Raw genomic sequence first — 18,806 nt, forward strand, 5'->3', positions numbered from 1 at the left:
AGAGAGAGAGAGAGAGAGAGAGAGAGAGAGAGAGAGAGAGAGAGAGAAACGTCTAGGTCTCCACTGACCTGGAGCTCAGAGGCGGGCTGTTGCTTTATCTGGAGACATTAAGTCTCTAATCTGGGGCAGCCTCTGGCACACAGCACTCCCGGAGAGCAGATAGAAGAGACTCATTCAGTACAAAATCTGCTCAGGCTTGCTGCGTGTTGTCTCTTTGTAGAGACCCCTGCTAAGCTGTATCTTTCTCATGGCACCAACTTGTGGTCCTAATGAGGGGCCTGCAGCTATACAGGCCTCTTATAGTAGGAGGAACTTGGAGCAGTTTTGTCATTCATGAAATACCACAGGAGATGGACACACACACACATTCACACACACACCGAAGACAGGGCTTCAGAGAAAGAGAAAGACAGAGAAGACAGCTGCTACTGCTGGTTTTGAGTAACGGGTGAGGAAGAGGCCTGCTGTTGTCCCCCTTCCTGGGTCAGGGGTGTATTCATGGATTTGAATGTCAGTACCTGCTGGTGAACCTGGACTTGGGCAGGAACTCGGAGGCTCGTGCTGGTGCTCAGGTATATTTTTTTACTTTAATCCTCCCAGAAGCCCAATCTTATACCCCTTTTCTAGATGAAGAAACAGTTTAGAGTGACTCAGCTCTAAGTTTACCCAGGATCATGTAGGTAGTGAGACAGACCAAATCAGAGACATCTGATGACTTGTTGCAGAGCTGTGCTCTCTGCTCTTCTTTGCTTTGCTCTTACTTTTGCCACCTCTTCTTCGAGGTCCAGAGTCTGGCTCTACTAGAATTCAGCAAAGTCCTCAGAACCTCTGGATGGAAACCTCACTCAGCTGAGCACCCTCTCTAAAGAGTCTTTCCTTCCCATGTGTTTTCCTTTCACCCATTTCTAAAATAAAGATTGATCCCCGCCCTCCTTCTCCTGTGTTCTTGTATGCACTGTGGCTTCTTATGGGTTACAAGAACACAAGCAACACACAGGTCGGTATGCCCAGCCTTGTGTACTGCCCCACTCATTTCCCAACATCTCCTTAATGTGAGACTCCTCAGTAGACCAGGACTTTCCTGCTGTCCTTTCTCAGACGTGACTGGCCTTCGTGAGGCCCTGTTCACCAGTGGAAGCCGGCTCAACATGAGACCTGGATGGTGTGTAAAATGGCAGTGACGATTACTGTTCTTTTAACGATAATTCTAAGTACTACCAAGTTCCGTAAAACTCAAGTTGAGTGTGGACGAGAGACTAACTTTAGTTAGGTCTGTCTTTAGTAAGTGTGGGACTGGTGTGGCTTGCAGGGGTAAATTCAGTTTCAAAGTAAGAGAAGATATTCATTACGACCCTAAGTGCTGCCTCCCACCCACCCTAAATGTACCAGCAGGCTTTACAGCCATTCTCTCCAGGCGTAGCGGATTCTACTTCATGTATCATCTCGTAGTGGTAATTATAAGGATTTTATCTGCAGCATTAAAATAATCAGTAATTAGATAGTACAGTACCAAAAGAAATTAACAGAGAGAAAAACAAAAACACAACTCGGCACAGGCTATAGCCTCTAAGAACTTGATCCAGATTCTTCTCGAGAGGTCTGGGCTAAGTGGTGAATGTGTATTCCTTTGATTTTTTTTTTTTTTTTTTTTTTTTTTTGGAGGTGGCCTCCAGTTCTGATGGAGAACATAAAGGTGGTCCAGAGAGCACCCTGGTTGGTTAGCCGGGGTAGTAGCATACTCTTATGATCCCTGCACTCTAGAGGCTGAGGCAGGAGGATTGCAGCAGTGTCCGAGGCCAGCCCATCTACACAGTAAGTTTCAAGCTAGCAAGGAAAACATAGTGGGACCCTGTCTCCAAAAAACGGCAAAGGCTAAACAAACATAATAAATACTTGTTTACGCTACTTTGTATTCTTTTGATTCTGTGTTGAAAATCTCTGTGAGGGCCAGTAATTACTTTGAATGTACTAGTAGTTTTAGCAATATAAAATAAATGCATACTTTATGGTGATGTGTTCTCTGTTGTTTCTCATTTTAAAAATCACGTAAACCAACTTTTTGTGTTTACTTATTAATGTTTTATTATTACTTATTATACAGAATAATGGGTTTCATTGTAACATTTTCATACATGGCTATAGTGTATTTTGATCACGTTTACACCAATTGCCTTCTCCACCTCCATCTCCTTGATCCTTTCTTCCCAGTGAGTTCCATTTCTACTTTAATTACTTTTTTCTTTTTCTGTCCTTTCCTAAATTTACATGTTACTTAGGTATTTATTTAGGTGAGCCAATCACTGGGGATGCTTAAGGGGCACGAGTTAGAGGTCATCTACAGGAACGTGATGAGTACCTTACCAGTGCCAACACTAGAAAACGGTCTATGCCTCCAGCATCCATTAGCTACCCATGGATCCTATGGGAGGGGTGGTCGGGTGCTCACAGCTGCTTCTGATTTCAGCATTCTACACCACCTTGCCGCATCCTCCCGCTCTCGTGCTCCCTTCCCAGTGTCCCCTGAGCCCTGAGTGCTTCCAAGGGCATTCACTAGTCACTTATTCCCAGCCCTTTCACCACTCAGGTCTCTGCAGCCCCTGCTGTCCAGCACAGAAGAAGCTGGTGGAAGCTCCCTATGGAGGTCAGCACCGGCACTTTGAAGCAGCAGCCTAGGGCCTCTGACCGTCCCAGCCACAGGCGTTCGCCAGATGTGAAGCACCTTCCTGTGGAGAGGATCCCGGTTCCCACAGAGAGTGGCTGGTTACCACCATAAGACCTTCCAGTACTGTACTCGGAGGTACATCCTGCCTGGTCGGTCAGTAGTGGCGTAGACTGCAGAGCCAGCAAATGAGTGAGACTGTTGACAGTTCTCCCTGGCAACCTCCCCAGAATCATCCAGCACTCTGGGGGCTGGCCAGCATGGGAGACACTCCCAACCTGAAGCTAGCGTGGTAGCTCCATGGCCTTCCATCAGAGCCAGTTTTTTGAATTATCACCTAGGCCTCTGAAAAACAAAAGGTTTACCTGATGTGTAAAAAAAGACTTTGAAAATGATCCAAGGAGAATTGGGGGAAAGGGTGTTTGAAACACAGATGGACGTGGAAGGATGTCTGACAATTACTCCAGGAAGTCACGGCGGCTTCTCGTTCTCAAGTCCCTCATTCCACGCGCCGGGTCCCTACCTGCGCCTCTCATGCTAGTTTTAGAACTTTTGTTAATAATAGCGTATTAGTTGTGTGTTTTCTCATTGCTGTGGTTAGAAGCCACTTAATAGTTCATTTTGTCTTAACAGTTTTGAGAGACCAGGAGCTAGACTCCCTGGTAGGCAGACAGGGAGAACGGCCATGGCTAGGTGTAAAGCTGGCACACTTCCGACATGGCCAGCTTCTTCCTCCTCTCGTGGCCCGAGACAAAAGCTACTATGCTTCCGTCTCCTGCCAGCAGGCCCCTGAGGATGGACTGGCTCAACAAGTTAAAGGCCTCACAGGGACAGGTCACACAACAGTTGCAGAACAAGCAGCCACCTTACCCGTCTGCACACTGACCCCTAAGTAGGGAGGAAGACTTCAAAGGCTGGAAAAGCACCAAGCCTCAAGTAGAGCCTGGGGTTTTGCACATTCTCAGTCCCCTGATGCTTTTCTCTGTGTGTCCGCTGCATGTGTGTGCTTTCTTACCCATGGAAATGCCTTTCTTAACTGCTCATTCTGTCTTCGGTGCCCGAGATTTCTCTACTGTTGTGCTTCAGATGTTTCCGGCCTTTTAATTCTTTTAACTGGCAGAGAAAACAAACTCAGTCAAGACCCCTACAGTGTATCATTCCTAGACTGTATCATTTCTACACTGTACCATTTCACAGGTCCCACCCATCACTGCAGGAGAGTGTAAGTGTAGCTCAGACTGTATTCACCATTGGGAAGCAGAGCAAGGCCAACGTGGGCGCTTATCTCTTCCTCCTCCTTACAGCCCAGGAGCTCAGTCTGTGGGGTGGCACTACCCACACTCAGGAGCATTTGCCCTCAGTTAATCTTCTGGAAACAATCTCACAGGTCTATCCAGAGATGGGTTTCATAGGCGATTTGAAATCCAGTTAAATTGACAGTGAAGGCTTGACCATCACAAAGAGAAGCTCTAACCCAGCCTTGTGAATGAATATGCCAGTGCCTGTCACTGCCCACACCAGTGTTACAAAGCTTTGGCGGCCCCTTTCTCCTTATTCCTTCCCTCTGTTAGCATGACTTCGTGGGAAACTGAGCGAGCACAACACTCAGGGGAGCATGAAGATACCTTACCCCCTTCCCCGGTGCTGCTTCAGGAGACTCCATTTCTGTAGGAAAGCAGCATCCGCTTTCACTGGGTGTGGGACAGTATACGCTGTGATGAACAGAAACCTTGCACAGCAACTGAGTGTGTCTCCTGCTTCTGAGGGCATGCCATTTCCTTGTAAGCTCCCACGAAGCAGTTTTATTGTCCTTGCTTCTGTTGCTGATAGAGGATGTTTGTTGTTTGTTTTTTGTTTCCAGGACAGGATTTCTCTGTGTAGCCCTGACAGGCTGTCCTGAAACTCAGAGATATGCCTGCCTCTGCCTCTGGAGTGCTGAGATTAAAGGTGTGCACCACCACGCCTGGCTGCTTAAAGAAATATTTTTATTTGCCAGTCACCAAAACGAATAATTTACATATTAAATGGAACAGCTTGGGAAATAAGCACATAGGGGACTTTGAGAAGAATTATATGGGAAAATGTCAAAGGTTCTGTTACCTCGGGCAAAAGAAATTAATAAATAACTTAGTATCATGATGGAGATCAGAAAGTCAGACTAGTTTTCTCTAACTTAATGATGAAGCTAATTGAGCATTGTGTCAGTTGCTTGTCTTGTTGCTGTGACAAAGTTCCTGACAGAAGTGATCAAAGGGGAGGTTTGTTTTGGCTCACAGTTCAAGGGTACCAGGGTACCGCCGATCACTGCAGGGAAATCATGGCGCAGGAGCTTGAGGTCTTGTTGTATGTGAAGTCGAGAAGCAAAGAGTGCTAAATGGACTTCTCATTAAGTCCAGCCTCCAACCCATACAGTGTCTCAGCTCACGTTTAAGGCAGGCCTTCGACCTCAGTCCACCTACTCTAGTAAATGCCTCACAGGCAGGCTCAGAAGTTTGTTGCTGTGGTGATTCTAAATCCCATCAAAAAGACGAAGTTAACTTTTCAGGCAGACCCCTGCAAGGAAAGCCTTTTGGCTCGGGGAGAGGTTTTTTTTATTTTGTTTTTGTTTTTTTTTTTTTTTGTTTTCACTCAGTTGTGAAGCAATGCTATGAAGTTTTGGGGTCTAGAGTTTACAGCTTTTACAAGTCCCTTCACACCTGTGAAGGGAAGCCACATTTGTCAAAGTGACAAGGCATCCGAAGATGTGGCTTATTAATCCTCTGTTGTGCTTCCACTGTTCTCTAACTGGAAAATGTTCATCTCTTGGGAGGTAGTGTCATTCATTTTATGTCAGATTTATCTCTTCTGTAGAAGTAAGTGTATACAAGCCAACTCTCGCCCCCCTGCTGTCTGTCCTACAGACTCATGGTTAGCTCGCCAGAGTTAAATGGGAGCAACCCTTCTGTCTCACTCAGTGATCGCCCTCACTGTTTCTGTGCCCCGTTCTTCCTTGAGCAGGGTGTGGAAGATAAAGTGACAGCCAAGCTTGAGAGCTGAGGGGGTTGCTCGGTGGTACCAGCTCTAGAAGCCCAGCTACCTGTGAGGGGCTCGCCTGTGGTCCCAGCCTCAGGAGGTATAGAGGGGCTCCCCTGAGCATGCTGGCTGGCACAACCTGCCTCCGTGAATAAGGCAGAAAAGCCATACAGGAAGATTGCCAACACCAGCCAGGGACCTCCGCATGCATCACACACAGCCTCTCCACACACCCACCCACGTAAACATTCACACTCAGGTGCGAGCACACAGAGTAAAGGGCAGCTGGGGGGAGGGAAGGTCCTCTCTCCAGTTTTCTCATCCAGTTGCTGTCATCTCAGTGGAGGCTCTTGGGAGTGCTCCTGCTAATAGCAGAGCCACCTAGATGCCACCCTCTCCCCACCAGTCGCACAGAGTCACTAGCTGCTGCCCCCACCATTTTTTTCCTGCATCCTGTCAATTATCTTACCACCTTCCTTTTCTGTTAAGCCTTTCCCGAACTGCAATCAGCATGATGCCAGCTCAGCTTCTGTTTGTAAACACTAACTGTATCATTTTCGTGGGCCTGTTGAAAGTGTCCAGTGACAGGTGACACATTCCATCGGCACAGGGACCAGTGGAGACAGCTCTGCAGCTCGCCTCTTTGGAAAACTCACCTAGTGTACCTCAGGTGACCACTGCTGTGGGAATAAACTTCTCTCTGCTCCCAGGACTGCGTTCTCCGGACCGTCCCATCACCACAGAGACATTTAGGCACTGCTCTATCCACCACTAACACCCTTCATAGCACTTGCCACTATCGGAAATTCTTTTATTCCTGTTGGTTTGTTTGTCACTGGTGCCTGCAGCAGCATCTGCCTGGCTCATCGGTTCACTCAATACATAGTTGTTAGATGAACAATGACTGAAAGTGCCCTCCTCTTCCTGGTATATATGGCACCGATTGGATCAGTTGGTCTCTTAGCTATAAATGCACCAGCAGAACATTGCATTTTTCCTGAGGATTCCTTGAAAGTAAATGCGGCAGCCTGTAATACCATGCTTGGCCACCATGGGTAAAGTGAGCTCAGACAAACAGCACTACTTCCTGTTTTGCAGAAAATCTTTGGAGGAACTGGACATGGATAAGGTGACTGCAGCAATGGTTCTCACCAGCTTGTCGACCAGCCCTTTGGTTCGCAGCCCTCCCGTTCGGCCTAATGGTGAGTGTCGTCTTTGGGAACGTGCCCATTAACACCCAAGAACAAGGCTTCTACTCGGAATCTCATTCCTCCCAAATGAACGGTTGGTTCTGATTCAGGGAAAATGTGGGCCATCAGCCTCCCCGCCTCCGAAAAACCCCAGCATTTTCATGTACTCACCTAGGCAGCTCACATTTATGGAGTTCCATCGCGTGTTTGCTGTCTTCCCAGGACACATCTATACAGTACTGTGTTCCTTTTTCCTCGGGTAAATGGAGAGTGGTCTAATGAACTTGTTTTCACAGCATAATTTCTTTTTGATTAAGAGGTCGTTGGATCTGTGAACTCACTGAAGATCCAGTCGTTTGTAAAAGCATTATCCCATACTTCATAACCAAAGAGAATTACTTTAGTCCATTCACAAATTCAGTATATATTTATCCAATGCCACCTCGATGATTTGAACCCATCAGTGACTGTAAATAGTGTCCGTGCTCCTGTAGCGTGCATAGTCTCTTTGGGAAGCCGTCAGTCGTGGCCTCCTATTGGCTACATGTGGACTGAGCCCTGACTATGCCTGAGTATGCTGCTTGCTTTATCTCACCGTATTTCCACCAGCAAGCCTATGAGATGCTCTTGTCACTACAGGTAAGTAAACCAAGGCGTGTGTACACTTGTAAATGGTAGACGTTCGTGTCTAGTCCCTGTCTTCCCGATTCCACGTCTGCCTCCTAATCGTGCCGTGACGTTGCTTCATTTAATCTGTACGACAAAGCAGGAAAGCAGACTGTGGGAGATGAAGATGGACGGATGATATTACGCACTTTATTGGGACAGGTCCCATGTATGCCTGGCTAGAAGTGTGAGACCATGAGAGAGCTTCTAAAGTGACCCACACAGACAGTAGACAGACTGGGATAGCAGGCTGCATACACAATGTATGTGTGTGGGTGTGTGTGTTTAAATACAGACATACACATAGATGATCCTGCGTAAGTACATGAAGTGACCATTCTTGCTTAGTGGCCTGGCCTTCGGGAGCCTCCTAGCAAATGGATATCCAGGTTTGCCATCCTCAGCTAGGCTGCATTGCTGGAGGCAAAATTGGGGTGCCCCAAAACATTCTAGTAATACATTTGAATCCCTAGGGAGAAAAGATATTTTTAAATTAATCATTTTTTTTTTAACTATACCCATCTTTTTTAAAATTGAGAACATTTCTATTGTTTATTTGATTGTAAAGGTTAAATTTTAAAATAACGTTTGGGGTGTGCCGTCAGGTGGGGGCGAGTTTCAGGCTGCTTTTGCCATTTCGAGACTACAGCTACAGTCACTTAGTCACTTCGGCCAGTCTAGCGTCTTATAATGTGTCTCTGGCTGGCCTGAGCCTCAAGAGAAGATCCCAGCCTTCCCTCACCTCCCAAAGAACTATACCTGGCTGTAAATTGGAGAAGACAGTGGTTCTGGTGTTTTGGAGGCAGTTCAAGTTGACTCATTGATCCTACCAAGGTATAATATCTTCCAAGATGTCAAAAACAAGCGAATCCAAGTCTAGGTCTCGCTCTTCGCGCTTAAGATCTGCATCCAGATCTCTCTGTCTTTCTCATTCATTTTCAAAGTCTCCGTCCCAAAGCCGATCTGTCTCTTGTTCACAGAAGCACAGGCTGAATTCTAGGTTCCAGATCATGTTCTCCAGCTCATAACAGAGAAAGAAATCACCCCAGAGTGTATCAGTGTCAAGATTTCTGAGGTCACAACAGAGGCTACAGGAGGCCCTATTATTTCCGTAGGCGAAGGTGGAACTTTTATCTGTGGAGCCAGTATAACCAAGGTGGCTATGGAAACTGCTGTTTCCAATTGGCAGAACTACCTGCAAGCATACAGCCCTGTCAGGGCCGTCCTAGATCCCAGTCCCCAAAGAGAAGGTCCCCATCACCACAGTCCAGGAGCCTTTCTAAGAACTCTGGTAAGTCATCCTCTGACAGATCAAGACGTTCCTTATCCTCCCATTCATCCTCCAACCACAGCAGAGTTGAGTCATCTACTTGTGGATCTACAAAAAAGAAAAAAAAAAAAAAAACCCTCTTCCAAGGATAACTGACCATCTCAGGCAGCTGGTGATAACCCAGAGAGATGAGGCTAGAGATGAGACCCAGACCTTCTCTGGAGGCACCTCTCAAGATGTGAAAGGGTCTGAGAGCTCAAAGCCATGGCCAGATGCCACCACCACTGGTTCTGTATCATGGGCCTCAGTCTCTGATCTGAGTGCCCGGGAGAGAAGCCCAGCCCTCCAGTCTGTGGTGGTTAGGCGAAGGTCACCACACCTTAGCCCTGTGCCAAAACCTAGTTCTTCACTTTCTAATGCATCCCAGATGGGCTCATCTTTGTCACCTGGTGCTGGATATCGGTCTGGAACACACCAAAGTCAGTTCTACCATGGCTCTGGGTCTTTAAGTCCATCCAAAAAGAGCCCTGTGGATAAGAGTCCATCAGCCGCGGGCTCTGCGTATGGTTCATCTCAGAAAGAGGAGAGCGCAGCTCGAGAAGAGCAGCAGACACAAAAAGGCATCTGGAAGACCAGAGCACGGAGAACGGGAAGGGTAAGGAGCAGAAACGAACAAATACCAATAAAGAGAAGCTGGAAGAGGAAGGGAGCTTCTCTGATGCTGATGTCAAAATGAAATCTGATCCGTTTGCTTCCAAGGTGGACTCCAGCAGCCAGTCCCACAAAAGGTGTAAACTCCATGATGACTTTGAGAAAAAGATGGCTGACTTCACCAGGGGGAGACGGATGAACAGGATAAGAACTAAGGCACGGCAAGGAAGGAAGGAACCTGAGTTTATGATGAGCCTGAATTTATGTCTAAATTGGATACAAGCAAAAACCAGGACGAATTCACGAAAGTAGGAGAGCCTGGTGCATACAGGGAAGGAAAAGCAGAGGAACTGGAGGAGGAGCCTTTCACAGAGAGATCCAGAAAGGAGGAGCGTGGAGGGGCCAAGAAGAGTGAAAGCAGACACAAGGGCTTTGTGCAGAAAAGAATTTCTGGGTAACTGCCTACAAGGCGGTCCAGGAGAACAGTTCATCACCTCCCCCAAGGAAAAGTCTCTGAGAGCCCTGACAAGCTGGGAAATGGAGACTTTTCCTCGGGGAAGTCTTCCTTCTCCATTACTTGGGAGGCCCAGGTCAGTGTCCAGATGGACTCCTTTGATGAGGACCTTGTTCGACCCAGTGGCTTATTGGCTCAGGAATGAAACCTTTGTCAGGACCTAGTCCATAGCAACCAAAAGGAGCAGGACTTTTGTTCCATTTTCCAGCACATACCGTCAGCTCAGCCTCAGCACAGCCCCTCAGAACTGTCTGCCCAGCACATAGTGATGATTGTTCATCATGCTAGAGAGCATCACTTTGGCTCCTCTGGAATGACATTGCATGAACGCTTTGCTAAATACCTAAAGAGAGGACACAAACAGAAGCAGCTAAAAATAAGAGAGGCCCAGAGGTACACAGGAGGATAGACATTTCCTCCAGTTCATTCAGAAAACATGGTTTCCCTCATAAGGAATTGAGAAGTCCCCAGGAAGCTGGCTACAAGGCTGATCATATTGATCTTCATCTTGTTGTTGAATGTCATAAAAAAATAAGGAGAGAGATCCTAAATCAAGAGAGTCTGTGGATTCCCAAGACTGTAGCCACTCAAGAGAAAGGTCAGGTCATCTGAGAAAGCAGAGAAAACCCACAACGGATCAAAGAAGCAGAAGAAGCACCGCAGAGCAAGAGACCAGTCACAGTCCTCGGTCCTCCTCTTCCTCTTCCCAGTTGTCTCACTCCTACAAAGCAGAGGAGTACCCCGAGGAAGCAGAGGAAAGGGAAGGGAGCAGCACAGGCTTTGACAAATCCAGCCTGGGGACCAGAGACTTCCTGGGTCCAAAAGAAAGAGGCAGCAGAGCTCAGAGAGCCTTTCAGTTTCCAGCAAGAGAGAAAGGTTGGGGCAGAGGAAACTGTCCTGGTAATAACAATAGGAACACTGGTTTTCAAGAGAGAAACCAGGAAGAGGAGTGGGATCCAGAGTACACACCCAAAAGCAAGAAATACTACTTGCATGGAGACCAGGAAGGCGAGGGTAGTGACTAGTGGATGAATCATGGCGGAGGAGCCTTCCCTCGGGGTCGAGGCTGGTTCATGTTCCGAAAATCCAGTACCAGCCCCAAGTGGGCCCATGACAAGTTCAGTGGGGTGGAAGGAGAGATTGAAAATGATGACAGTGGGACGGAGAACAGAGAAGAGAAGGACAGTTTACAGCCCATAAGGGGCCATTCTTGACGGAGCCCTTGCATAGGGGAGAAAGGTGCTGGGAGAGGCTGGTAGAGCTAAACAGGGAGCCTCAAGAAGATCCCACAAACCATTAGCCACACAGAATCCTACAGCAGCAGAGTGTACGCCCCCCTGTGCTGTCCCACTGGACAGAGAACTCTGGCCACAGAACCTAGGATCAGGCCCACCTTTGAGCAGACCACAGCATACTGGGCTCCTGCTGTTTCTCATTGTTGGTGTGGGGTGGAGGTGCAGTAGGGAGAATGATGCGATGCTTGGATTTGTGTGTGTGTGTGTGTGTGTGTGTGTGTGTGTGTGTGTGTGTTTCTCCCCTCCCCCATTAGGAACCAAGTTTTCTTCATTTCATTTCATTTGGAGCTAAGAGGATGAACTTGCTTTTAAGTCTGTTCCCATCCTGAGTTTTAGAAGCCCTTATTTCTCTCTCTCTCTCTCTCTCTCTCTCTCTCTCTCTCTCTTTCTCTCTTCCCCCTTTCTTTTTAAGGGATATGTAGTAATATTAGCAGAAAGATTTAATTCGGGCAATTTTGATTATTGAGAGAAAAAAAGCATGTGAATAAACATTGAAGTGTTCATCTAAAAAAAAAACATTTTGAAACTTAAATGCAAACTTCTGTTAGCATAGCAACAGAGTATGTCGGTATGCACTTATTTAAAATTAAATAACTATAGCTATATAATATATAATAATATAATAAATGACTATAGCTAAGTAGTTGTTAAAAATATCTACTTAGCTGTGCATGATGGGGCATGCCTTTAACTTCAGCCCCAAAGAGGCAAAGGTGGACAGAGCTCTGTGAATTAATGAGGCCAACCTGGCCTGCTCAGAGGGACGCAGTGTCAAAATAAATAAACAAATAAATCTGGCCTGCTCAGAACCTGCCTCTAAATAAAGAAATGAATGAATGAATAGAATTTTTTCAGATAGCTGCTTAACTACTGAATTAGACGTCTCCCATTTGGTTTAGAAACGGAAGCAAATTTTTAAGTAGGGGAAGCAACTTATAATGATAAAGTCACTAGTTTTTTGGAGACTAAAGTCATTCTCCAGAATTATGATGCATGAGTTTGGGAAGCCTGTTGAGATCCTTTTCTGTGCCTGAGAAGGATTGTTCTGTTAGGAGGCAGCTTCGCAAAGAAGTGAAAGTCCAGCTGGGCCCTCCGCATCTTTGCCTAATGCTTAAGACAGGAAAATGCTGCAGCCTAAGCAACACCCTGAGTCTATCGAGCCGCTTCCGAAATTCATTCAGTATCACGTAGTCTTCCCGGTTAGAGTGAAGGAAGAGTTCTCAAACTGGTAAGCAGACACAGTGACATGAAGCAATGAGCACACTATGAGAATAGCTAGTTCTCAAAGCAGCTCAGTTCCTGGATCGTACTGCGGCCACACATCCGGCCTGTGGCCTGGATTTTATTATTGTGTGAGCACATCGTTGGGTGTGCAAGGAATCCGCTGGCTTTCACGCCACATGGCTTGTTACAGGAGGTCACTGTGGTCTGCATCCATCCATCTCTCCCCACCAGGCTGCAGGAAGGAGATGCTAAGCTGCTTTGTGATGCTAGCGAGGAGCAAGCGTGCATAAATGGTCCTTTAACTCAGGAAGAAGCTTACCATCCAAAAATGGCATCTTCTACTTCAGGTTAAAACTCAGTGGCTTTGACTCAACTTTTTGCTTGATGTAGCTGAGAAATTTGCTGGAAATCTATAATTAGGTAAGGGTAGTGATTTCTCCACAAATGCAAGTCTATGGTACATCTTTGCTTCATTAGTAATTACACAGACATTAATAATATTTTTTAATGATGCATTTTGGGATCCCCCCTTATAATTAGAGTTTTAATATATTTACAGTGCATATAGATATGGAAGTTAAATTATCCAGAAAGAAAGTGGCATTTATATAAATGCCATTTAAGTTTGGGCATCTTGAAAGAAAAAGTGAATCTACAGTAGCCATCAGCCCCCTCCTCTGACATTAACAGGGAGAAATCTCTGCCTCAGACTTTACTGTTAAACTGAGCACCAGTCCAGTGAGTAGGTGTTGCCAATAAATTCTGATGCAATCCATCTCGGCCACAGAGGTAAGGTGATGCTCAGAGCAGAGGACCTACATGCTCTGGAGGACCAAGGGCCACTAGGGGACCAGGTCCTGGCTCTGGCCAGCCAGGGTCACTTACTAGGTAGAGAGCAGGTAGGTGAAGTTCCTGTGCCAGTGTCAAGCTGGGGACACTCTGCCCTGAGTGACAGATGTGGCAGTGCTTGAGACTCAGATGAGCCCTGTAAGAGGTAGGGTGAATTGGAGCACACAGCATGAAAGCAGAAGTGGAGAAAATGGTACGTGTAAAGGAGAAGACTAGTAAGAGGAGGCCGGAGGGAAGGATAAGAACTAGAATGAAGTATAATGACACAGATGTATAAAAATGCCATCGCAAAGCCCATTATTTTACACACTAACTTTGAAAGTTAATAGGACGTAAGAGCGGTCAGAGTGTAAGTCACTGTTATTTGTTTTAATCATCAGTAGGAACTCACTTTAGATGCCTCTCTAGAAATTACTGTTCTCATAGAATCTTAACTCTTAATCTAATTCCTTACGCATACATCCCAAGAGCCATAGCCATTGAGTAACGCCTTATTAAAAGGTAGAACTGGAACTGGGTGGGGCAATCTGGAGGATAACACAGACAGTTTCCCACTCGAGTGCTGCAGCCCACAAACCCAGAGGCCCCACGGTTGGCAAACAAGAAGTGATGATCATTTTCTTGTTTTTGTTTAACTCCGTTGATCCCAAGGAAGGGCACTGTACATCAGAGCCCAGATAGCCCTGCCCTAGCTAAAAACAACTGCTTAGAAATTACCTTGTGACTGGGTGGGTAACAGCCTAATGTGGGGGTGAGGCCAGAACTTGGTCCTCTTCCCTATGGCCTCACTTGCTGTCCCCTCTGCTCACAGAGTGCCTCAGCGGGTCCTGGAAGGAAGGTGCTCCGTCCAGCAGCAGCAGCAGTGGCTACTGGAGCTGGAGTGCCCCCAGCGACCAGTCCAACCCGTCCACGCCCTCCCCACCACTGTCGGCTGACAGCTTCAAGCCCTTCCGGAGCCCAGCTCCACCTGATGATGGCATCGACGAGGCGGAGGCCAGCAACCTGCTCTTCGATGAACCCATTCCCAGGAAGAGAAAGGTGGGTTGTGCCCTGTGTCCTACACCCAGCGACCTCAGGAGAACAAGCAGGCGCCCCACGCCGTGCCTTAATGGCCTCTGACAAAATGACTGAAGTCCCCATGTCTGTTCTCCATCCACCATGCATGTTCCATCCCCGTATGCACTGTCAACAGCCTCACCTTGTGTGGACTTCCTGTGGTTACATGCTTCCAGTATTTCTTTTTTTTTCTTTTCTGCTTCAGTTAGCCCAAGAGAGTTAATTTTTACACAGCTAGACAAGAAGTATACATAAAAGTTGACACGTTAATGTGTCTACTTCCATCCCAAAAAAATTATGTTTACTAAACAAAAATGTAAAGAAAAGCTAAATATTTGGGCTCAGTAGATTGGCTACTTCTGTTTGGCCCTCACAGCAGTGCTATAAAGGGATCAGGTTGAGGTTCCAGGATGTATCTTGTTAGTTGGCCCCAGACTCCACCATCCAAAGTCTCTTCATTCTCTTCAGGAATCTTTATTAGCATCATCTCAGGGCTTTGATTTTTTTTTTTTTAACATTTATTTATGTTGTGTGTACGTAACAGTTAGACGACCACTTGTTGGATTCAGTCTCTCCTTCTGCCACGTGGGTTCTGGGAATTGGACTCAGGTTTGGCAGCAAGCACCTTTCCCCACTCAGCCGTTCTGATGACCCTCTGTCCTCGGTTTTATAGAAGCATTTCACAGACTGTAGCAACAGTGCTACTAAATCTGGAGAACATTTGGAAATTGTTTGAAGATTATGTGAAACTGTGCTCTTAGGTGCTGGTTTTTAAATTTTATATGGGTGTCATCATTCCTCATGATGACACATAAGCAAAACAAACCGAGGCCTTGAGGATGCAGTTCAGCTTTGTCCTTCCCTGGATGCGTTTGAAGAGGAAAACAAAGATGTGGCCCTGGTCTAGCACCCTCCCTGGCTTCCTCAGATCATTCAGAATACACAGCAGTAAGCAGGACAACAGCTCTGTCTGGGTATGCCCCAGGGAATAGGGCATCTGTACCAGGAAAGAGGGCCTCTGCTCAGCATCCTGTCTCTCCTGGAAACAGTGTCCTGAAGAGTCCGTTTTACACAAGGACAGTCCACAAGACGCTGGGACTCACATGATGAGGAGAGCTAGCATTGAACCCGTGGCTAGCTGCAGACAGGATAGTCAATGATGTGGAGCTGAACTCTTGTTTAGCCTGCCATTCCCAGGGTATCTGAGCAAGCAGTTCTGACTCATGAGAGGGGCCAGCATTGTGGCAAGATCTCAAAACAGAGGCCCTCCGACGCTGCCACAGTACATTAATGAGCACCTGCCACAGATAAGTTTATAATGTGATGTCATGTTCTTACCTTATGGTTAGGCTGCATTGGTCTGGCTCCGGCGTGTAGTGTACACATTTCAGCAAAACTAGTGAACAGTTGAGTCACCAAAGGAAAAGAGCAGGGAGCTTCATCCCAAAGTGGGCATGGTGCTCCCTGTGCAAGCATGTGGACTGGAGTTCAGATCTTCAGAACTCACGTGAAGATGGCCACAGGGGGGTACATCTCCAATCCCAGCACTTCTATGATGGAGATGGGCAGATCTCCAAAACCTCGCAGCCAGCTACTCTGGCCAGCCACAGCAGTAAACAAGAGGCCCTGGTGTCTCAAGCACAGTGGGAGGTGATATCCCCTGACCTCCAGACAAACATTGTGGTCTTCACACACCCATGTACGTGCACATACAAATAAATACCACATCTTTGAGCACAGGCCTCCTTCAGAAAGTGCTAGGCGGTAGACATGAACGGGTCTGTTAGAACTAGGTTTTTCCACCTCGGTGTTTTCTTCCTCTAGACTCAGCATTCCCCACAGTGATGTGTGAAAAGATGGACACTAATGTTCTATCGCCTTGGCCTTTTGTACTTAAAATTACTTTGAGAACTAAAAAAATAGCATGAAAACAGGACGGCTACTATTCATCTTCTTGTTTACTTAGTGCGCTGATACTTACTGAGCACCATCAGGCAAAATGCTGAACGCTCTGGAAGCAAGGGGCAGCTGCTTCATTCAGAGGGTGGGCAGAAGTTGGTGTGTGAGGGGCTGGGATAGTTTCAGAAGCTGTCCTCCAGTGATTCAAAAGGTCTCTACAGAATTAATGTAAGTGCTTGCAATGCCACTTTTTCCGTCACAGTCTCGCATACCCTTTCTTTCTGGACTGAATGGACAGAATGGCTCCCTTAAGAGAGGGCTGTTCCCTCATCAACAAAGGGATGACTTAAAATATCCATCAGCATTTGTATCTCCACCAAAGGAGTGGGCTTCAAGAAATGTACCTCTTGGGCATCAGAGAAATCTCAGAATTTGCCATAAAAGACATGGGAACTCAGGATGTGTACATTGATAACCAGGCCCGGCAATGCCATCTGAGGCAAAGGACAAAGGAATGACCCATAGCATGTCTGTGTAGCCCGAAGACATAGTGAGGACGCAGGGTCCTCTGCTCTCAGTGACCAGTGTCCCTGTTAGGAACAAATGTGTAGATACACACTGTAATCACTGGGCGTGAGAACTGACTACCGAGTGTCAGCGCTATGAAACCGAAGAAATAACTAGTTTGCCTGAGCAGTCTGTTCCTGTTGGTACAACTTGCCAAGATCATCTTATTTCCCTGCCTGTTCTTTTAGATCCTTAGTGTCCATTTGGGTCCACGGTCATTTGCAGTGGTCACATACCCAGTGGAGGTTGAGACTGTCTAAACCAGGTTCTTCCAATAAGGGAGTTTTGATTCACTCGTGGGCTGTGAGTCTGTCTAGTGAGAGATGAGCAGTACTCTCTAACAGCAGGCAGGAGAGCATGCGCTGAGTGTTGGGTCAGCCCCGTCCTCTTGGGGTTTTCGTTCCAGCAGGGTACCGACGTGTCAGCGTGTGCTGTACAGGGTGCGTTTCTTTCTGTGGTTTATCACAGAAGCACCTGACCTGTTATAGAGATGATGGTGCAGGGTAAATCCAGGCGCTGTGGTCAGGAAGTCCCATGATCCACACTGCAGCCTCCGTGCTGTGGCTCTGAGGACCTAAGAAAAGCATATGGTCTCTCCGACCATCACACACTTAGTTGCAAGCCTGCTGATGTGTGTCTCACGCCTTTTGAAGGACAATTGTGACGTCGTTAGATGTGAGCCACGTGCTGGAACAGGCATCTGTCTGAGCAGGCATTGCACAGACTGTAAACACAGCAGGAAGCGGCGTTCCCTGCACATAAGTTCGCCTCGTGACCGCGGGCACCGTCTGATCTTTCTGACGTGAAAACACTCACTACCAACTCCAGTGGATCTGTTTGTGTAAAGAAGGCTAAAGTGAGCTGCGTTGCACAGACAAGGATTATCACTTACTGAGAAGTATTTCCTGAGGATCACCATGTTTACGTGTTCTGTCACAGTTTGCCAGACGCTTTTGAACACAGCATTGCATTTAGTCATACCCCAAATTTTCAGCACAACCTATTGCCACCTTGCAGAGGCAGCTCCTTAAGTTTGCGTGGATTGCCCAACGTTACTGTGTATGTTGTGGCAGAAATACGGTGAGCTCAGCAGAAATAATAGAGGGTGCCCTTGAGGCTGAATGAGCTATAGAACCCACTGATCCCTCGGCCCACAGAGGAGGCAGCAGCAGCATAGTCACCACTGGACCAATCAATATCACATGGCCGGGTGGGAGAAGGAAACTGAGAGCAGAGGAACTCGACCCTTTTTCTCTGTGGAGCACCCATTCCTCAGCCACAGCAGGGGAAATGGGAGAAAGGTGTCAGGCCTGACTCTGCAAGTCAGCTGGCCAGCGTGATGAGGGCAGAGTCTAGCAGGCTTTTCCCTCAGGTTTCAGGTAGACAGACACCCAACTTCCACAGACTGTGATAGGGACTTTGGGAAGGTGCAGTTCCTGTCATGACCACAAGGTGATGCAATGACCCAAAGTATGGGCCCTCGGGGAGTCTCAGGAGAAAACCAATTCTAAATCAGTTCCGCAAGACCTCCTGGAAAAGCCGAAGTGCTGATGAGTAAGAAAAATGCCAGGTTCCCGGTTCCATCAGCTCTAGATTCTGTGCATCCTGAAGCTGGGGTGACACCTCTGGCATTTCAGCGTGTTATCTGAAAATTGATAATGGAGGTTCCACGTTGATGGGGGTGTTGTGAGGATTATGTGAAAAGAAGGGAAGAGGAATAAACACAGCCACTCATGCTGAGCTGTGCTTTTGCCCTTGGGTGCTGAGTGGGTGGGGGCTGGAGAAGCCGGGTGTGGAGAGAGGGGAGCGCTTGCCCCCGTCCTGATCCTATATTGAGAGAACAATACTTGGGCTCAGGGTGACTGTAACTCAGGGTGACTCAGTCCTGCAGCACACCTTTTGGGTTGACGTGAGAAACCCCCAGCAGTGCAGGGAGTGAGGGCAGCACTGGCAG

At 47.2% G+C, this 18,806-nt stretch overlaps 1 protein-coding gene across 2 annotated transcripts in view; it reads left to right on the forward strand.

Moving 5' to 3' along the window:
- Positions 1-18,806, forward strand: part of Znf704 (zinc finger protein 704) — a 212,748-nt gene that overhangs the window by 124,900 nt on the left and 69,042 nt on the right. For both annotated transcript variants that reach the window (XR_008719666.1, XM_055603238.1), the window contains exons 3-4: positions 6,770-6,873; positions 14,142-14,368. Coding sequence is in view for 1 of the 2 variants with exons in the window: in XM_055603238.1 (XP_055459213.1) it covers positions 6,770-6,873; positions 14,142-14,368 (331 nt within the window). In the remaining variant the exon portion in view is untranslated. The remainder of the gene's footprint in view (positions 1-6,769; positions 6,874-14,141; positions 14,369-18,806) is intronic.

The sequence above is a fragment of the Psammomys obesus genome, unplaced genomic scaffold, assembly GCF_907164565.1.
Source record: "Psammomys obesus unplaced genomic scaffold, mPsaObe1.curated_primary_1811, whole genome shotgun sequence".
Classification (NCBI taxonomy): Eukaryota; Metazoa; Chordata; class Mammalia; order Rodentia; family Muridae; genus Psammomys; species Psammomys obesus.